This window comes from Spermophilus citellus (genome assembly GCF_964194105.1).
Source record: "Spermophilus citellus genome assembly, chromosome: 1".
In the NCBI taxonomy this organism is placed as follows: domain Eukaryota; kingdom Metazoa; phylum Chordata; class Mammalia; order Rodentia; family Sciuridae; genus Spermophilus; species Spermophilus citellus.
The window spans coordinates 121,382,328-121,398,829 of NC_138182.1; the positions used below are offsets into that span (position 1 = coordinate 121,382,328).

At 38.7% G+C, this 16,502-nt stretch overlaps 1 protein-coding gene across 5 annotated transcripts in view; it reads right to left on the reverse strand.

Moving 5' to 3' along the window:
- Positions 1–502: 502 nt before the first annotated feature.
- The window catches only part of CPEB4 (cytoplasmic polyadenylation element binding protein 4), a 66,001-nt gene continuing 50,001 nt past the window's right edge, over positions 503–16,502 (reverse strand). For all 5 annotated transcript variants that reach the window (XM_081297811.1, XM_081297810.1, XM_081297809.1 and 2 more), the window contains 6 exons: positions 14,884–15,057; positions 10,506–10,595; positions 10,027–10,145; positions 8,524–8,638; positions 7,249–7,430; positions 503–4,922 (listed from right to left, as the gene is read on the reverse strand). In XM_081297811.1, the coding sequence (XP_081153937.1) occupies positions 4,695–4,922; positions 7,249–7,430; positions 8,524–8,638; positions 10,027–10,145; positions 10,506–10,595; positions 14,884–15,057 (908 nt within the window). In that variant the 3' untranslated portion in view covers positions 503–4,694. The remainder of the gene's footprint in view (positions 4,923–7,248; positions 7,431–8,523; positions 8,639–10,026; positions 10,146–10,505; positions 10,596–14,883; positions 15,058–16,502) is intronic.

Sequence of the window (16,502 nt, forward strand, 5' to 3'; positions counted from 1 at the left end):
AGAGCATGTGCTGAGCATGAGTGAGGCCCGTGGTTCCATTCCCCAGCACCAAAAAAAAGGAAAAAAAGAGAGTTTGTTTTTAAGTCCTCTGGCAGAGGAGCCAGAAATCTTTCCTGACAAACACCCCAAACTGAAACTCCTGGATGCGGACTTCATTACGTTAACATTTGTTCTTTTACTTTTTTTTTTTTTTGACATTTGGTCTTAGGCAGGTTGCTGAACACTCAGATCCAGGCTGAGGCCCCAACGCACATGCGGAGGGCTACAAATAAAAGGAACTCTGGGGCCTGTGAGCCAACAGCCCGCTCAGGGACATCGCAAGCTGCCCACATTTCCAGGCTGAAGCCAGCAAGGGGCGCTCGCCACGGGCACCCCCACTGAACAATTTTCCTTGTCGGTTGCCCTGCCTTGGTCCAAAGGTATACCTAATATTTTTTTAAGCGATATTTTCCCAACCACGGAAACATAATGTACTTATGTTGAAAAGAAATATTAAAAGAAATCTGAGTTAAAAGTTTTATTCATTCAACATCTCACATTACAAATATTTAAAAATTATATGCATACTGGTATAAATAGTCATTTGCAAACTATTTAATAACATTAATTTTCCACTAGCACTTCAACAAATGAACTCTTTTAAAAAAGGAACTGTGTTATATAACTTAAGAGTAGAACATACAAAAATAGGAACTTAACGTGAAAATGACTTTAATAAAAAATGAATTACCCTTATTTAAAATGCTATAATAAATACTACAACCTCCCCATACACAGTAAAAACTATATGGAAATTCAGCCAAGTAGTACAATTAACTGACACACTTAAATAACTTTTCCTTCTGATAATATGAGCAATACACTGGGAAAAAAATTAGGGATTAGTAAAAACTAGACACCCACTTGCTAAAAGTTTCACTTCCAAAAAATATAACAAAAATCTGATGAAAATTATAAAAACTAATTATACTTTAAATTTTAAAAATATAAAAAATAAAAGTTGAATACAATATTGTCCCAATTCTTACAATGCTATCAATCACAGTAGCTTTAAAATAAGATAATAAAATAAAGCAAATGACCAAAACCTCTTTTATTCCATTTTTAAAAATAATCTCAAATTTACATTAGTAGAAAGGTTGATTTCTGATTCTTTTCTTTAGAAACACCAGCAAGAAAGAGGATTACTCTTAACAGTAGAAAATGACATTTTTAAATGTCTGCAATTAAAAACAAAGAATTACACTGCAAAGATCTTTCAAAAGTTTGAAATAAGTATTGCACATAACTTGAAGTTAACTTGCCACAATTCATCACATTCAAGTTTTAAATCACCTTTTAACAGAAGATTCAACTCTTCAAAACAAAAGGGGTGAGTTATCAAGTCTTTCCAACAGCACTCTCATAAAATGCTAAATTCATTCACTGCAAGTTTTATTTTGCATTCTGCAGAGGTCTGTGTATGGAGAAGTATATATATTATACCAAAGCGTGGGGACCGGAAAAGGGAGGGCGAGGGTTCCTTTACATAGAAAATAATCAGGAACACTTTATTTTACATTGCAAAAATAACCATGTAATTACTCTGTAACTACATTGTAAGTACATGGCTGGTGCCATGCTAGTGCGCTAGAACTACATGCTTGGTAAATTGAAGTGAGACCCTAAAATCTGTAAACTAATTACATGTTAATTATGTTTGAGTTACATGGTAACTCCCAACTACAATCCCATGTAATCTGAAGGACATGTAATCAATAAAATTCAGAATAATAGATAATCATTGTTTATGCCCTGTAAATTGAAGTGTAACCAAATAATCTGTAAACACGCTTGTCACACAATCACAAGTAAATATTAGTAGAATAACAATTTCTTACATTAGTCATGCATACTAACATTACACACCTGTCCCATGGCAGGCTATTTTTTTTTCCTTATATATAATTTAAAAGAGCAGACATCTCTGAATCAAACACTTAACATCAATTTATTAAGATTAAAAATGGCTAAACATTCACCAAAAATGTCTGCATTTTATGAATAATTTAAAAAACTTAGTAAGAAGCTGTAGACAATTTTGTTATTTTAAATTTCTACCCTATGCTTATGCATTTAATTTTTTTTTCTTTTAGGAACTACAGTGTTATCTGTCATTTTCATGCGAATTTTTTTTTTCATTAATTTGTGACTTTACATAGACTATTTCTTAAATTACAGGCACACCAAGAGCTGGTGCCGGGGAGGGATGTTTAAGCAACATGCTTTCTCTTCTCTGCAGACTCTAAAATAGCATTGCCAGTGCACAACATTCATAATTTAAAATGTATGCAGAGCACTGAAATGTATAAAAAGCAGAATATAAGAAAATAAAATTTATTAAAATTATTTATATTAAAAAAATGAAGTATATGAAGATCTCTCAGTAATAAAAGTACAAAAAGCTACTCTTTGCAATATGAAAAATTGAGGTATTGCATAAAGAGATATCCCGTCAGTGAAAAGTGTGCCTAAAAATGTTCACTGTTGGAAAAACAAGATATACAAAAGTAGTGCATAACAAATATACATTATGTGCATGACAAAATAAGTTAGCTACAAAAACACTGTACCGAAATTCAGCAGGTCATGTACAAAGGGGAAAATTATTATCCAAAGCTAGTTTTCAAACAGTGTTGTTTCTTGTTAACTCACCACACCTGTTTACTGAGTAGGAACAGCACATAGCACACCCCAAGCCACCTACAAGCATGGAAAAGAATCAAAAGAGGCAAATGAACATTCTGATCAGAATCATGTGGTTCAGGAGAAAAGGAAAACAAAAGTCCCTGACCAGCTAGCTACGCGAGAGCACCCTCCATCGCATGACTGCTTTACTGTTCACAGGGAGTTCTTGAAAAGCAGCTCCCTCTCTGTGTTGGACTCCTAGACAGCAATGCCTCCATTTTGACCTTTGGAACTTAACAGGTATAGTTCATTAAAGCCTGTATCAAAAATAAAGGACTGCTTTTCCTAAAGATAATCAGTGGGGGTCATCAGCCAGATGGTTCCACAGCAGTGCTGGGCAAGTCTTTGGTTTTGAAGGATCCAAGATGGTAACTGTTAGGTAGCACAACTAGCAAGATTGCCATTAGGTTGTTGTTGTTGTTGTTTACTGTTTTGCACACTGATAAGAATCCTTTGAATTGTTGATAGGGCATTTAATAAAAGAATGTCAATTAAAATAAAAGTTACTTCCATGACTAGGACTTCAAGAGACTATTTTAAATTTACTCCTGAAGCATACTGTTCAACACATAAGAACGCCTTTCGAAGCAAGAATTTTATTTATAAGAAAGCATGCATTACTTGATGAAGTTGGCACTTCAAACACTGACTATGTCCCATGCTAAGTTCTGAAACTGTAAGGTTATTTTATTTTATAGGAAGAGTAAGATAAACATACGTACCTTTGCACAGATTTACACAGTTACTTAGTTCAACAGTGCAAAACACTTTGCAACTACTTAACTTTTTTTAAAACTTTTTTCCGTTTTCTATGTTACAACTAAATTACAGGATATCCAAAGTAAGTTTAAATCTAAAAGTAAGCCAATCAGCAGCCAATTTGTATATTGTTTTTTTGTCTCCGGGTTTTGGCTACGAGTGTTCTGGAACAAAATTAAAAATGGAATCCTTGAGGTATCTCTACATCTGTTGCTTTTAATGTCAAAATGGAGAGCAAAGGCTGACACCTGATGAGTGTTAGTGAATTAGGATATAGAGTTTGTATATAATATCAAAAACAAAATGCACACATTTGTTCTTCAGGAGAGGAAATGCTAGTTTTCCCACCAGTTGTCATGAATTCTAGCTTTGGTAGGTTTCCTGGGGCTGTGACCAAATAAGTCAGTTAAATAAATAAGTGCACTCCCCTCAGTAGTAAATTTACCCAATTCTTACATTCTGAATTTTTAAAATTTTTTAAATATTTGAAAGAAAGTAAACCTAGCTCTGCCTACTTGACTATTTTTTCTGATGTCCTAATAACGCTGAGGCAGAGTGAGTTCTCTTCAACCTCAGGACCCTTAATATGAATTACAATGCTGCTCACCCTTGCTCAGGCATCTGTGTGCTGTGACACGCTCTTTCCTGGTAGTGACTGTTCACTTCCTCCATTGCTGTTAAAAGCATTAGAAGGGGATGGAAAAAAGAGAGAGGAAAAAAAAAAAGAAAGGAAGAAAAGGAAGGAAAAGGCAGAAGCACTTCCCTGGGGGGAACTGTGTCAGAACAGACCGATAGTGTTCTTGTTGCATGGTTATCTTAATAAAAGTATTCTTATATGTTATATTATTAACAATAATTTAATTAAAAACCCAAAATACTCTATTGTTTCATTTCTCTGTTAATATTTCTCTCTCTCCTCTAAGAAAATGCTGCAGGAAGTTGGGACCCTCTTGGTCTCCAGCAAAGCAAGAGAACAGAACTTCCACGCAGCAGGTGCCAATACAAAAAGGAGTTCAGACACGTTGTTTGCAGTGACACAAGGATCTACAAAACACCTATACCATAGGTCACTCTTTTCGTTATACTATTGTTAAGTTACACACTGCTACAAAAGGACATGCCAGCGTGAAGAGGCTGAGGAAGGGTCAGAAGGACGAAGAGTGCACTTATTCTGAGGCCTGGAAACGAGCACTGTAGTTAGGTAGCCTTTAGTTCCAGCGGAATGAAATGTGCCGAGGGCGGTCGCCGCCTTCCTTCACCAGGGGCTTGTGGAATTCCCTGCCAGCACGAGAATGAATAGCAGCCCAGCAATATTCACAGTAATACTGCAGACAGGTAACATTAGCACAGAAAAATGGGGCGAATTTGCCCCCGCAACGGGCTCCCTGACATTCATCACACAGCTGATCATCCAAGACATATGGCTTAACTTCCACCTGCAACGAAACAATAAAGAGGGAGTTCACATTTGTTGTGACTGGACCAGGCACCTCTTACCAGGAATACAGTGAGGTTCCCTCCACCATCTGGATGAATCTGTGCCAACATGCCCAAAAGGGAAGGCCAACAAGTCCTTTACTGCAATGAAGACGGACCATCTTTTAAGAACTTTGGTTATAAGACTTTTATACCTTTTGCTTTTATGGTTTCATCTTATTAAATAAATATCCTTCAGAGGGAAAAGAGGATCTCACTAGAAATCAGAAAGTGAAGCCAGCTGTTCAGAACAGCACACTATGAGATTAAACTCATGGGGAATTTTCAAACCCTTGTTTTCACTTGTGGATCTGGACTTTTGTCATAGGTGCAATTGTAATTTAAACAAAACCTATGAAGAGCTCCCAGGTTCCATAAAACAGCACTCCATGACCGTGACCAGTGGGAAGGGGCCTGACTTCTGCATTGAGTTGTCATCTGAGTTGTCACCGAGCGGGCTCACAGTTTCTATTTACAGCATCCACATCAAGGGTCATAATCACAACCCTGGAATGCTGGTGAAACAGGACCTGGCCAGGGCACTCACAATCTGAAACCTTGTTTAGTTTTGTCAGTAAGAATGGTTTACTTGAGTCTAAAAGTCAGAGGTGAATTTATAAAACTGGGCTGTTCAGTACTCAATAGGCCAACCTGTCATTGGAGCCTCTCGACAAATAAAAGTCACATGGCTCTCAGCTCACCAGCTAGAAGACAGCTGGTCATTCTTAGTGCAGGAGACACCCGTAGTGGAGGTTCCCTCACATCACAGTATTGGTACCACTGGGGCCATCCAGTTCTGAAAGGAATCCTCACAAAGGTTAGCCAGGAAGGAAGGGACAGGAGTGACATGGAAGATGCCAAGGGCAGACAGAGCTGGCCCTGAGGCTCGGGCCTCTAGGCCACTCAATGTCATCTACAGAGTGGCAAGAACATGTCACAGGATGTCATTGTAGAGGACATAAATTGAGCCTGAATTTCTGATGAACACACTCCGAAACTTACAGTAGAAATTTATATTACAGTGAGGTGCAGATATTTTTCAGTGTGAATAAAAAGCAAATAGGCATGTTAACATACACTGCAATGAGTCCTGCCCCTTTTACCAGAGTTTATAATGTACACCTTTCTGCTTAACGTAATCACAGTATTGTAAATGACCACTATTATTTCAAAATGTTTACTGCCACTGAAGCAGAAAACACATGACGTGAAACATAAATGGTGTGTGTACACCACTACTGACTTGCCAGCTTCCACACCTCGGAGTGAGAATGGCACGGGAAAACCAATCAATAAAGACTTTAGCACAAGGCCCCCGAGTGCTGGGTATCAACATCAGCGCTAATGAGAGTGCTGGTCTGCCACAAAATAGGGCTTGCGCCAGAATGTACCTCAGCACGCTGCCTCCCTCATGAGGAAGGTCTTTCTCATCAAAAACCACTGTCGGCTGAACCCAGCACTGCACCTGGTCATGCAGTGGATTCAGATTCTGGTGTAAATTCCTATCTCACCACAACCCACTAACAGTTTCTGGCCTGGCCTTTGGCTCACAGGCCACACATTCAGTAATACTGGCATAAAATATGGTTCTATCAGAATGTGGGCTCATGAGGACGGTAACTTCTTATCCTAGGCACTAAAACATCTGTGGAATGCATGAAACACAAAGAAAAGGAATAAATCTGTGGAAAAAAAATAAGACATAATAGAATACAGAGCGCTGATATAATATACTGGAAAAAGGTTTCTTTCCCAGTCTTGTGATTCAGAGGGTAAATCCAACAAAGAGGAATTTAAAAAGTGTTGAAAATAATGCTAAGTAATACTACCTAATTTTAGGTGGAAAAACAGACTGCTAATAAAAAGATGATTCCTTCTATTTCATCTATTACAATGAAAGATTTCTAAGCAAGGTGGATCTAGAAGTGAATTAATTCAATAACACGTTACCACCGTGCATTGAGAAATAGACTTACAGGGGTATTCATGATGTTCCAAGATTTTTTTAAAAATCAGGAGATATTATATGCATTCATGTTTCCATAACAGGATTCAGTAAATTTTTATTGAATGAATGAAAGGATGGGGTGACAGTCTAGGAAAGATTAAATTAACTCAAGTAAAGTTGTTACGGTGTCCAGTGTCCTAGTCCAGCTATCCAAAAATCAAAGAGAAGAAATTCAGAGGCAATTCTTAGAGCCCACATGTGACTGACTCTATAGGCATAACTGCCAGCTGTCAATTACAGCAATACAAAAATCCCCCATTCAGCAGCCTAGGACTTACCCGTTTATCTATCTCTCCGTGCTGCAGCTGGACAAAGCGGGCACTGATAGCAGCTATGTAGCTCTGTTGATTAGAGAATGCCACTCGCCCAGCTCCTTTTGGGTATTTCAGCTCAGGGTCCGTGTCGATCCCAGCATAGCACACACCTCCATACAGCCGATCCATTATCATAGCCAGCTCCACTGAATGAGGGGAGCAAAGGGGGCATTTAAATCAGGAAAATTCATCTGGTTCATTGACGGTTTCCTTCAAAGTAATTCATTTTCCTCCGAGCTCACATTATTACAGTCATTATTAATTAAACTCATTACTATGACCAGTAGTACAGTGGGTTAATCATCAATTTTTTAATTGTGGGCAGGGGCTCTGTGGTTTTACATGTTCTTTTCTAATCTTCACAACAACTCTAGGAAATAGGTAAGAATTTCCTAAGGAAATTGAGGCACAAAGATGATCCATCTGTCCAAAGTCTCAGATTGTTAAGTGACAGTCCTGGGCTTGGCAACCAGTTTTGCTTCCTATCCATGTTATTGCTGCATAGTCACCAGTTAGCAAGGTCTTTCTTACTATAAATAACTAATTAAACACTAATTAAGAGGGGCTTTGCAGCCTCTCTCCATCAAAACCCGTTACCTTTTCCTATAGTCTAGCTATTCATCTATTTCTCATATAAAATTTGAAATAATTAAAGCATCCTTTCCATGAACTGTTACAATTCTGAAACTGCATTTCTGTTCATCTTATGTTCTTTACCTCATTCATGCTATTAAACCCCAAGCTACTAGATGGTGGAAATGTAATTTCTTCTGTAATTACTACTCTAAAAACATGATGCACTGCTGAGAGCCAGTAAACAGCTCTCAGCAAACAGCTGAGCTCAGTAAATAGCTGCTGAGCAACTGAGGACATGGGAAACCAGCACTGTGTGGCTCAATACATAAGCTACTTTGCAAGGGCTTCTTTTTTCTTCAGACAATGATGAGAAAGATAATGTGAGCCCGTCACATCGGTTACCCCATTCGATCCAAAATAACCCTACAAAGCACATGCACTTTCCACTGTCTTGACAGATGGGGAAATTGAAAATCAGAGAAATTATGTCATTTGTCCAAGGCCACTCAGAGCAGAGCATGTAAATTCAAACCCTCACAAAACTGATTGCTAGAACTCTCACTCTTAGACAATGAGATCAAACACTCATTAAGAGTTCATCCTAATGATCTTTATATTTCTTATTTTAAAGGGCAGGGAGTGTTTTTGGATGTTTGATCATACCAGCTCGTAATGGTCGAGGAACACCCCCAACAAATATAGTTTTTCTTGGGTCAAGTGGCTGTGAACCATCCATCACAAAGTCACTGTCACTGAGATTCCAGGGCCGAATCTGTACCTAGGGAGTGCAGAAACCAAAAGTGTCTCATTATCAAAAGGTCTAAAATTATCGAAGAGTATTGTATCTTTAAAAGTCAAAATCTATGTCATGACAAATCAAAAAAGGTATAAAGCTCAAAGACTTAAAAATAATCTATATCCTAACCCTTCATTTCATCTGTTAGAGCAAACTAAACCAAGGTGGAAAGTTCAATTTCAATGTCTACTATAAGCCAAATCACTTAGCAGGTCCTTATTTATTTGTAAGTTAATCAGCTCTTTTTCAGCTTATTGGGTCTTCTACTCTATCCAACCCCTCAATATCTGCATAATTAAAAATTAGCATGGTATCTGACACTGATCAGCTTATAGTGATAAACTAGGATTGAATGTCCAAATCAACATATGTACAGAAAATGCAAATTATTTCTGATTTTAATAAATCTGTTGCATTATTTCAAAAAACATTTCAAAGTAAAAATATCACTGATATCTGTAATAAACCATTTTGTGATAAAGACTCAGTATGTCAATCACAATCAATCGAGAATCATGTACCTCATTTAAATTTGTTTGCATTTACTAACTGCTACAGGTGCCCACACCAAAGGTAAGGTATTTCCAAATATGCACACCAATAATGTCTGAAGCCAGAGGTACCCAATTCAAGCACCTATAAGAATTGGCATGGAACATAAACAAGTCAAGCAGAAAGAATCCAGGCCACAGGAACTCAAAAGTATGTTCCTGACCAAGACACCAATACAAGCTCCACAAATCATTGCCTGAGTGGGCACCCCATGCTGTGCTCCTGCACCACTTTATCTGGATGGTAGAGAAGTGTCTCTTCACTAACTGCTACCTGGCTGAGAAGGAACTGCTGACTGGTCAAGTTCATCACTACACTCCCTAATGACGAAATTCTATGATAAAGAAAAACTTCCAGGAAGAAAAAATGGCACCCAATATACCTCTATGAGAATACACATAATCAATTCCACTTTGGGAAAGCATCACAGGTAAAAAGTTAAGGACTCTTTGGGTAAAATCTTGATCCAAGAGAAGATAGAGATAGAAAGACATGGAACATATTTGTGATTTGAGTTTTGTTCTTCAGAAGAAATTCAGCTGCTTTACCTTTGTAAAATGTTTTTTTTTTTCAAGTGAAGACTTTAAATAGTGAAGACTTACCAAATATTTCAACTAACTACACATTCAATGTCAAAATAATGTGCACGCACATACAGAATGTCAATGTTAGGAACCTGACAATAACAAAACCTTTTTATTTAGATTCTACTTACAAACATGTCGATTAAGTACAACAGACACATCAAGATGTTTTTCAAATACAGCAGATGGATCGAGGCAAAAACTAACAGCTATTTTACGCTAGACTGCACTTACTGGCTTATCCTTGATGGTGGGACTTGATACACACAGGTAGAGCTTTCCATCTTCTTCAATGCATGCATCAATGAGAGCCTGAACAGAGCTTTCATCTTGAAATAGCAGGAATGCATAGCCTGAGAAAAAAAGAAGAAAGGGTTTATACTTTTTCCTATCTTCTTTGTGATTCTTCAAGAGATAGAAAGTGTAAATTAATACCAAGGAAAGGAAAAGGAATAGAAAAATATAAAAAAATTTAAAACTCAATATTCACACCAAAAATCTGATAATATCAATGCATAATTCACTTTTGTAGTAAAATAGAGAAGAATTGAATTTGAATTAAAAGTAAGTTATATAGAAATTTTAAAGACCACTTAGAAAAATATAAGCTGAAAAATAGGAAATGTTGCAATGAAGGTAAACATTTATGAAAAGGCTGAACGCTGAACAATATAAGGTTAAACTGTACTTGTATACTGAATCTTGGGAATTACCTTTAGGAGGAAAATAAGATTTGCTCTCTGCTTTATGAGGCCAGTCCACAATCAAAGGGCCGAAGCGACGAAAACTAGCTGTGATCTCATCTAATGAACAAGAAAAAAATTCAAATATTTTAGGGTTACTCTTTTAAAGTAGTAGTTTTATTAACAAAAGCTTTAAATCTGCCATCTCCGAGAACAGTTCACAGAACTCCTTTCAGCCAGATTCACCAGCTATCAATGTTGGGCACATTTGCCTTCACCCTCTTCCTTCTCTCTTCCCCTTCCCCCCCTCCATCTGCACATGCATGAACCAATCTAGCAATCCACCCACACACCATCTTTTTCTGACAAGATACTTTGTAACCCCAAAACACGACAGTTGGTATCTGCTCAGAGCAAGGTCACCTCCTTATATACCAATATATAGAGTATTCACAATCAGGAAATAAACATGGGTACAACACTACCACCCAATTCACAGACTCCATTTACATTTCAAACTATCCCAACAATGTCCCTGTTTCCCCTTTTGATCCGGAGTTCTACCTAGAACATACGCTGCATTGAGCCCTCACAACCTTGCAGCGCTGGTCCTTTTTAGTTAGGAACCGCTCCCCATTCTTCCATTTTTCACATTCATTCTACAGGATGCTGCTATGCTCTGAATATTTGTGTCCCTTCCCCACCCCTGCCCAGATTCACATGTTGAAACCTAACCTCCAGCGTGAGGTATTTGGAAATGTGGCCTTCAGTAGATGATTGAGTCTTGGGGGCAGGGTCCTCATCAATGTGATCAATGCCCTTGTAAGAGAGGCCTCAGAGACAGCCTTTATCCCTTCTTCCATGTGTGCTTACAATGAAAAGATAGCTGCTATGAGGAACCAGCCCTTATCAGACACTGAGCCTGCTATGGCCTGGATCTTGAACTTCTCAGCCTACAGAACTGTGGGAAATTTCTGTTGTTAATAAGCTATTCAGTCTTTGGTAATTTGTGATAAGTCAAGGACCCTTGATGTGAGTCTGTACTCTGTTTACTAATACTAATGACCAGATTCATGCTACACATTTGAATACAAATACCACCATGATGACAGTCTGCTGTCCTATCCTACTACACTGGACATGTTAAGCTTGATCACTGGTCAAGTTGGTATCTGCCTGGGTTCTCCATCTCAAGGAGATCATTTCCCCCTTTTTATCTGATAAGTGTATTACAAAGAAATATTGTGTAGTCACCAATATCCCATTTCCTCATTAGCCTTGGCATCCTGAAGAGTCCTGCTTCTATCCACTACCTCAATGATGATCGCCAAATGATAATTACCAATTTTCATCATTCCTTCTACATTTACTAGTTAGGATTAAATAGTAATACTTCTTTCCCTTTTATTCATTTATTTATATCAACAAAGATTTTTAAAAATTTATTTTCTGAGATGTTGGAGATTGAACCCAGGGCCTCAAGGATGCCAAGCAGGCATTCTGCCACTGAGCTACACCCCAGCCCTAGGCCTACTTTTTTATAAGTCATATAATCCAATTATCTCCTTATTTATTTTGATGCTCACTTTGTCCAAAAATATTATCCCTGATTTTGCCCATAGGAACTTCCTTGTCCTCTGCCGTGTCCCTACCATTTTTTTAAACACTTCCATAATTTGTGGCACAAGAAGATACTTGAGACTCATCCTGACCTTCCATTGCTCAAGCTCTAGAATCAACTATTTTTTTTTTTTTATGAAGTCCTGGTTCCTTTTGGTGGCAAAAGATACTTAAAAAACTAAAATTTGGATGTGCCACAGGTTCATTACTAGTGAGTTTTCATTATTTCCAAGTCTACCCAGTGGACAAAGCTAGAAAACAAATGAAATATGCACAAGTACACGCATGTTGATGGCTATTTCTATATCTGTGTATTATAAAAACCTATGATCTTACATTAGTATTCCCAGTTCTACTCTAAATTCTCAGTTTTTTCTAGCCTTCCCTCCATATTTGTAAGTTCCCTTCTCATGGTGAGAAACTTAGCTCCTCTAGTCTGCAACACCCTTATTACTTGTTCAGTATAACCAATCTTCCAGCCCCTGCTAGACTCCTCTGCCTCCTAGCTTGGTGCTCTGGCTTGGGTTGGCCCTGACTCCTGTACACACCATGCCTGCTGCTGCCAAGGCTCCTGGGCCCTGTGCACATACAGGAAAACACACCCCTTGACTTTGTCATTGCTCCTCTTATCAGCCCACCTCCTTGGACAGCAAGAAACCTAAGTCAGGCAGGAAGGGAGAAGGAAAAAAGGGAAAGATAGCAAAAAGAGAGAGAGAGAGAGAGAGAGAGAGAGAGAGAGAGAGAGAGAGAGAGAGAGAGAAAGAGAGAAAAGTGAAGACTTGATCATACTTAACCATTAATTTAATGATATTATTTGTGCCTCATCATATATTTGGATAACTAGCAGGTAAATTCTAGGAAAATATATTTCCAAAAAGCTTCTGCAAAAAATTGGTTAAGCATTGTAAAGGAAACCTGATGAAAGTCAGGAAGAACAAAAAATTGAGATGGGGACTACGTTCAAATTCCATCCTGGAGGAACTGTTTTCATTTCCCCCAGACTGTGAAGCAGGACAGTCTGTTCTGCTACGCCTGTTTCTATATTACAGGGGACTCACGTGAGACTGGTAAATAGGAGAATGACGTCAGCCGAACATGGAAAAGAGAATGACAGCCATCAGAAAAGACAAAAGCCTGGGCTCCAGAGATGCGCGTGTAAGCCCCACTCTGCTCTAAGCACACTGGAATGAGGACCACCAGGGCTCTCTCACCACAGGTGCATCTCCAACCCTGAAGGACATCTGACCACTTGCACGTCCTCAGGTCCAGAGGCCCGGTTCCCTCTGCCTCTTCTCACACTGCCCTAGTGATTTGGGACATATTTAGTACTCCCCGAGGCTGCCCCTGCCATGCTGAGCTTCTTCCTTCAATTTTTGATCTGGAGTTCTACCCAGAACACATGCTGCGTTGAGTCCTCACAACCCTGTAGCGCTGGTCCTATGAAGAGGCTGATCCCCACGGCCATCATAACATCCATGTCTGTGACATGTCCAGTGGTTAATTCTCTTTTTGTTCATGTCGCAGGTACAGATTCACTTGGTTTTAAATGTTCTGCCTCTATATTCCTCATAAATCCTGAAATTTTTAGAACATAATTCTATAGAACACAATACTCTTCAAGATATGCTCTCTAAGGAAAGGATAGAGATGGTTTCAGACTAAATTGAAATTTCCCCAAGACATTTCATTGTGTGTGTGTGTGTGTGGGGGGGACAAACCAAACCTTGTGTTTATTTCAATCTTTGACTTTTCAGAACCCTTACTGTCTCAGCCTTCCAAAAGACTGATCATCTTGTAGAAAATGAAGTGGCTTGATAAGTTTTAATTCCAGTCTAAATGGTGAGTTATTAAATATTATTATTGGACACAACAGATTTTTAGAGAAACCTGCTCTATTCTTAAAATATGAATTAGTTTACTTCCATTTCCATTCAGGAAACCAAGACCAAAGAAGTTTAGAAGAAAGCAACCAAGATATATGATCACTGTATGTCTACTTTGAATTTTACTTAGAGTTACTTAGATCCAGAGATGAATTGCGGATTCCTAGATAACTGGTCCCACTAACCCTTGGCATGGCTGGCTCCTGACTAAAGTCTCAGTTCACATTTCACCTCCACAAAGAGGCTTTCCTTCACCACTTGCATCACTAGCTCAGGTCACCATGTTTGCTTTTTAATACTTACTCTGGTATTTTCTTGCATGTGTACATATTTTTAATGGGCCTTCCCTAACCAGAATATCAACTCTATGCAAGCAGGGACATTCCATCTTGTTTACTGTTGTAAACAAGCCTGAGGGTGGTGCACAGCATTTAGAAAGCAAGTAAATATTTGCTGAATGAATAACTTTTAAGATTCCTTTTCTTGTGCTACAATTGTAGGCTACATTTATCAAAAGTTCACTATTAACCTAAGATTTAAAAGTCTGAAACAATGAACTGCACATTTATGAAGCACTTATAAAAGGTGGGAAAGAAAGATGGAGACACATAACTGAGTTGGCCAAGGCAGGATGAGCAGCACCACGTGTGCTCATGACAACAGAATGGCTGCCCGTTTTCCAGCGACCCGCGCTCTTTCTCACTGAATGCGCCCCTTGCTTCAGCAGGTCCCCACAGCCTGCCTTCCTCACCGCTGCACCTAGGCTCTGTAGGACAGGAAGGCAGGAGACAACAATGCCATGGAGCCCGAATTCCGGAGTCAGATGGCACCACAGCTATAAAGACAAGAGACCTACTATGTGCCACCACAGGCACCCTACTGTAGACAGTTTTTTCTAAATATACCTTCATCAATGTCAGGAGGCAATCCGCCCACGAACACCTTGCGAGAATACCGCTCGACCCGTTCCCCGTTCTGGTGAGTGAAGCAGTGAGGGGAGCCAAGGCCGCCATGAAGAGGCTGATCCCCACGACCATCATCCAGGAACCCATCTTCCATTGGGAACAATGAAGACTGACCTGAAATAGAAAGCAGGACAGAAAGCTGACAGGAAATGCTGCTTGTCACTGATTACTATGCATAAGAACAAGGAAAGCAGCAGATCCAATAAAACTGCTTTTATTTTTCTCACTGAATAATAGGATCACTTAGATATGCTCTTTAGTCCCCATCACCTTTAAGTCCCAACTGAGTCAGAGAAAGTACATGGTTAAATAGAGGGCTGCTCGAGTATCCCACTGGGACCCAGAAGCCTCAGCGAGGTGAAAGGGAAGTCCAGCAGGAGAGAGCACTCCTTTGAAAGCAGTTGGCAGCAGACTGCACTGCCTTGGCAGGGCCCCAGGGCCGCCGGCACACTAGATATGGACACTAAGTATGGGATCTGACTGTAAGATGCTAAGCCCTTAAATTTCTTCAACAGATCAAATAGCACAGCCTGCCCAATTTCCTCTAAGAATGGGTTTAAAATGAACAAGTCAATTTTTAAGTGAACGCTCATTTTGTTTACCTTTACTAAGGGGATACAACCAAAACCCACCTACTATTCTATTGTTACCCAAGTTCACTGTCTGAATATAAGACCCACAGGCATGCTAAAGACACATTTGTTATTAGCTGAGTAATTATTAGCTCACCAAGGATGTTGTCTATTTCTAAAAACTAGTCACTAAATTTGTTGTTTGAAAATGATATTGCCAGAAAAGGAGAAAAGACCAGAGATGCCTCTGTGTGGACAGTCTTCCCATGTTTACCTGACAGAAAATAGGAACTTGTACACCATCAACAAAACACAGAGCTACAAATAACTGCAAAATCTCTCAACCACTGCTTTTTGTCACTGTTCAGATGCCAATTTACTTCTAAGTTCTACAAAAGGAACTTGCTAATGGGTCCTCTAAAACGTATTTCAAGTGCTCTTCCCTTATCAGAACATCCCAATACCCTTTTGCGGCCACCCTTGTCTTTAATTTTCATTACTAAACACAAACAATAACAGAATCTTTATTGCACATTTATCCTAAATACCATGTCAAATGAAGACAAAAAGTAATTATAAAATTAGATATTGTTTTCTGAATGATCTTCAAAAATCACTTAGATTTTACATCTTAGCTATTTAACTGTCTTCTTGCTTGGAAAATGGCAAAACTATTACAGACAGCAAAAATAAGGTTTATTCAGGCACCTCTAGGAAATGAGTCTTTAAGATTCCCTAACACTTCTAGAGCTTCCCTCCCCCCCCCCCCAGTATTTGAAATATATAGGAAGTCATTTATTTAGCTCAGCCTATTTTAAATCAAATGTTTTATGCTTACTTGGTAAAATCAGCTGACCCAAATTACTTTAAGTGAAATTGAGCCTCAAAGATAATGAGGTATTTTGAGACTAGTCTACATTATTGCTTTTAAATTTTTTTTAAATTTTTTTTTCTCCCAAGAAATTCCCTCAAAAAGAAAGGGGGAGG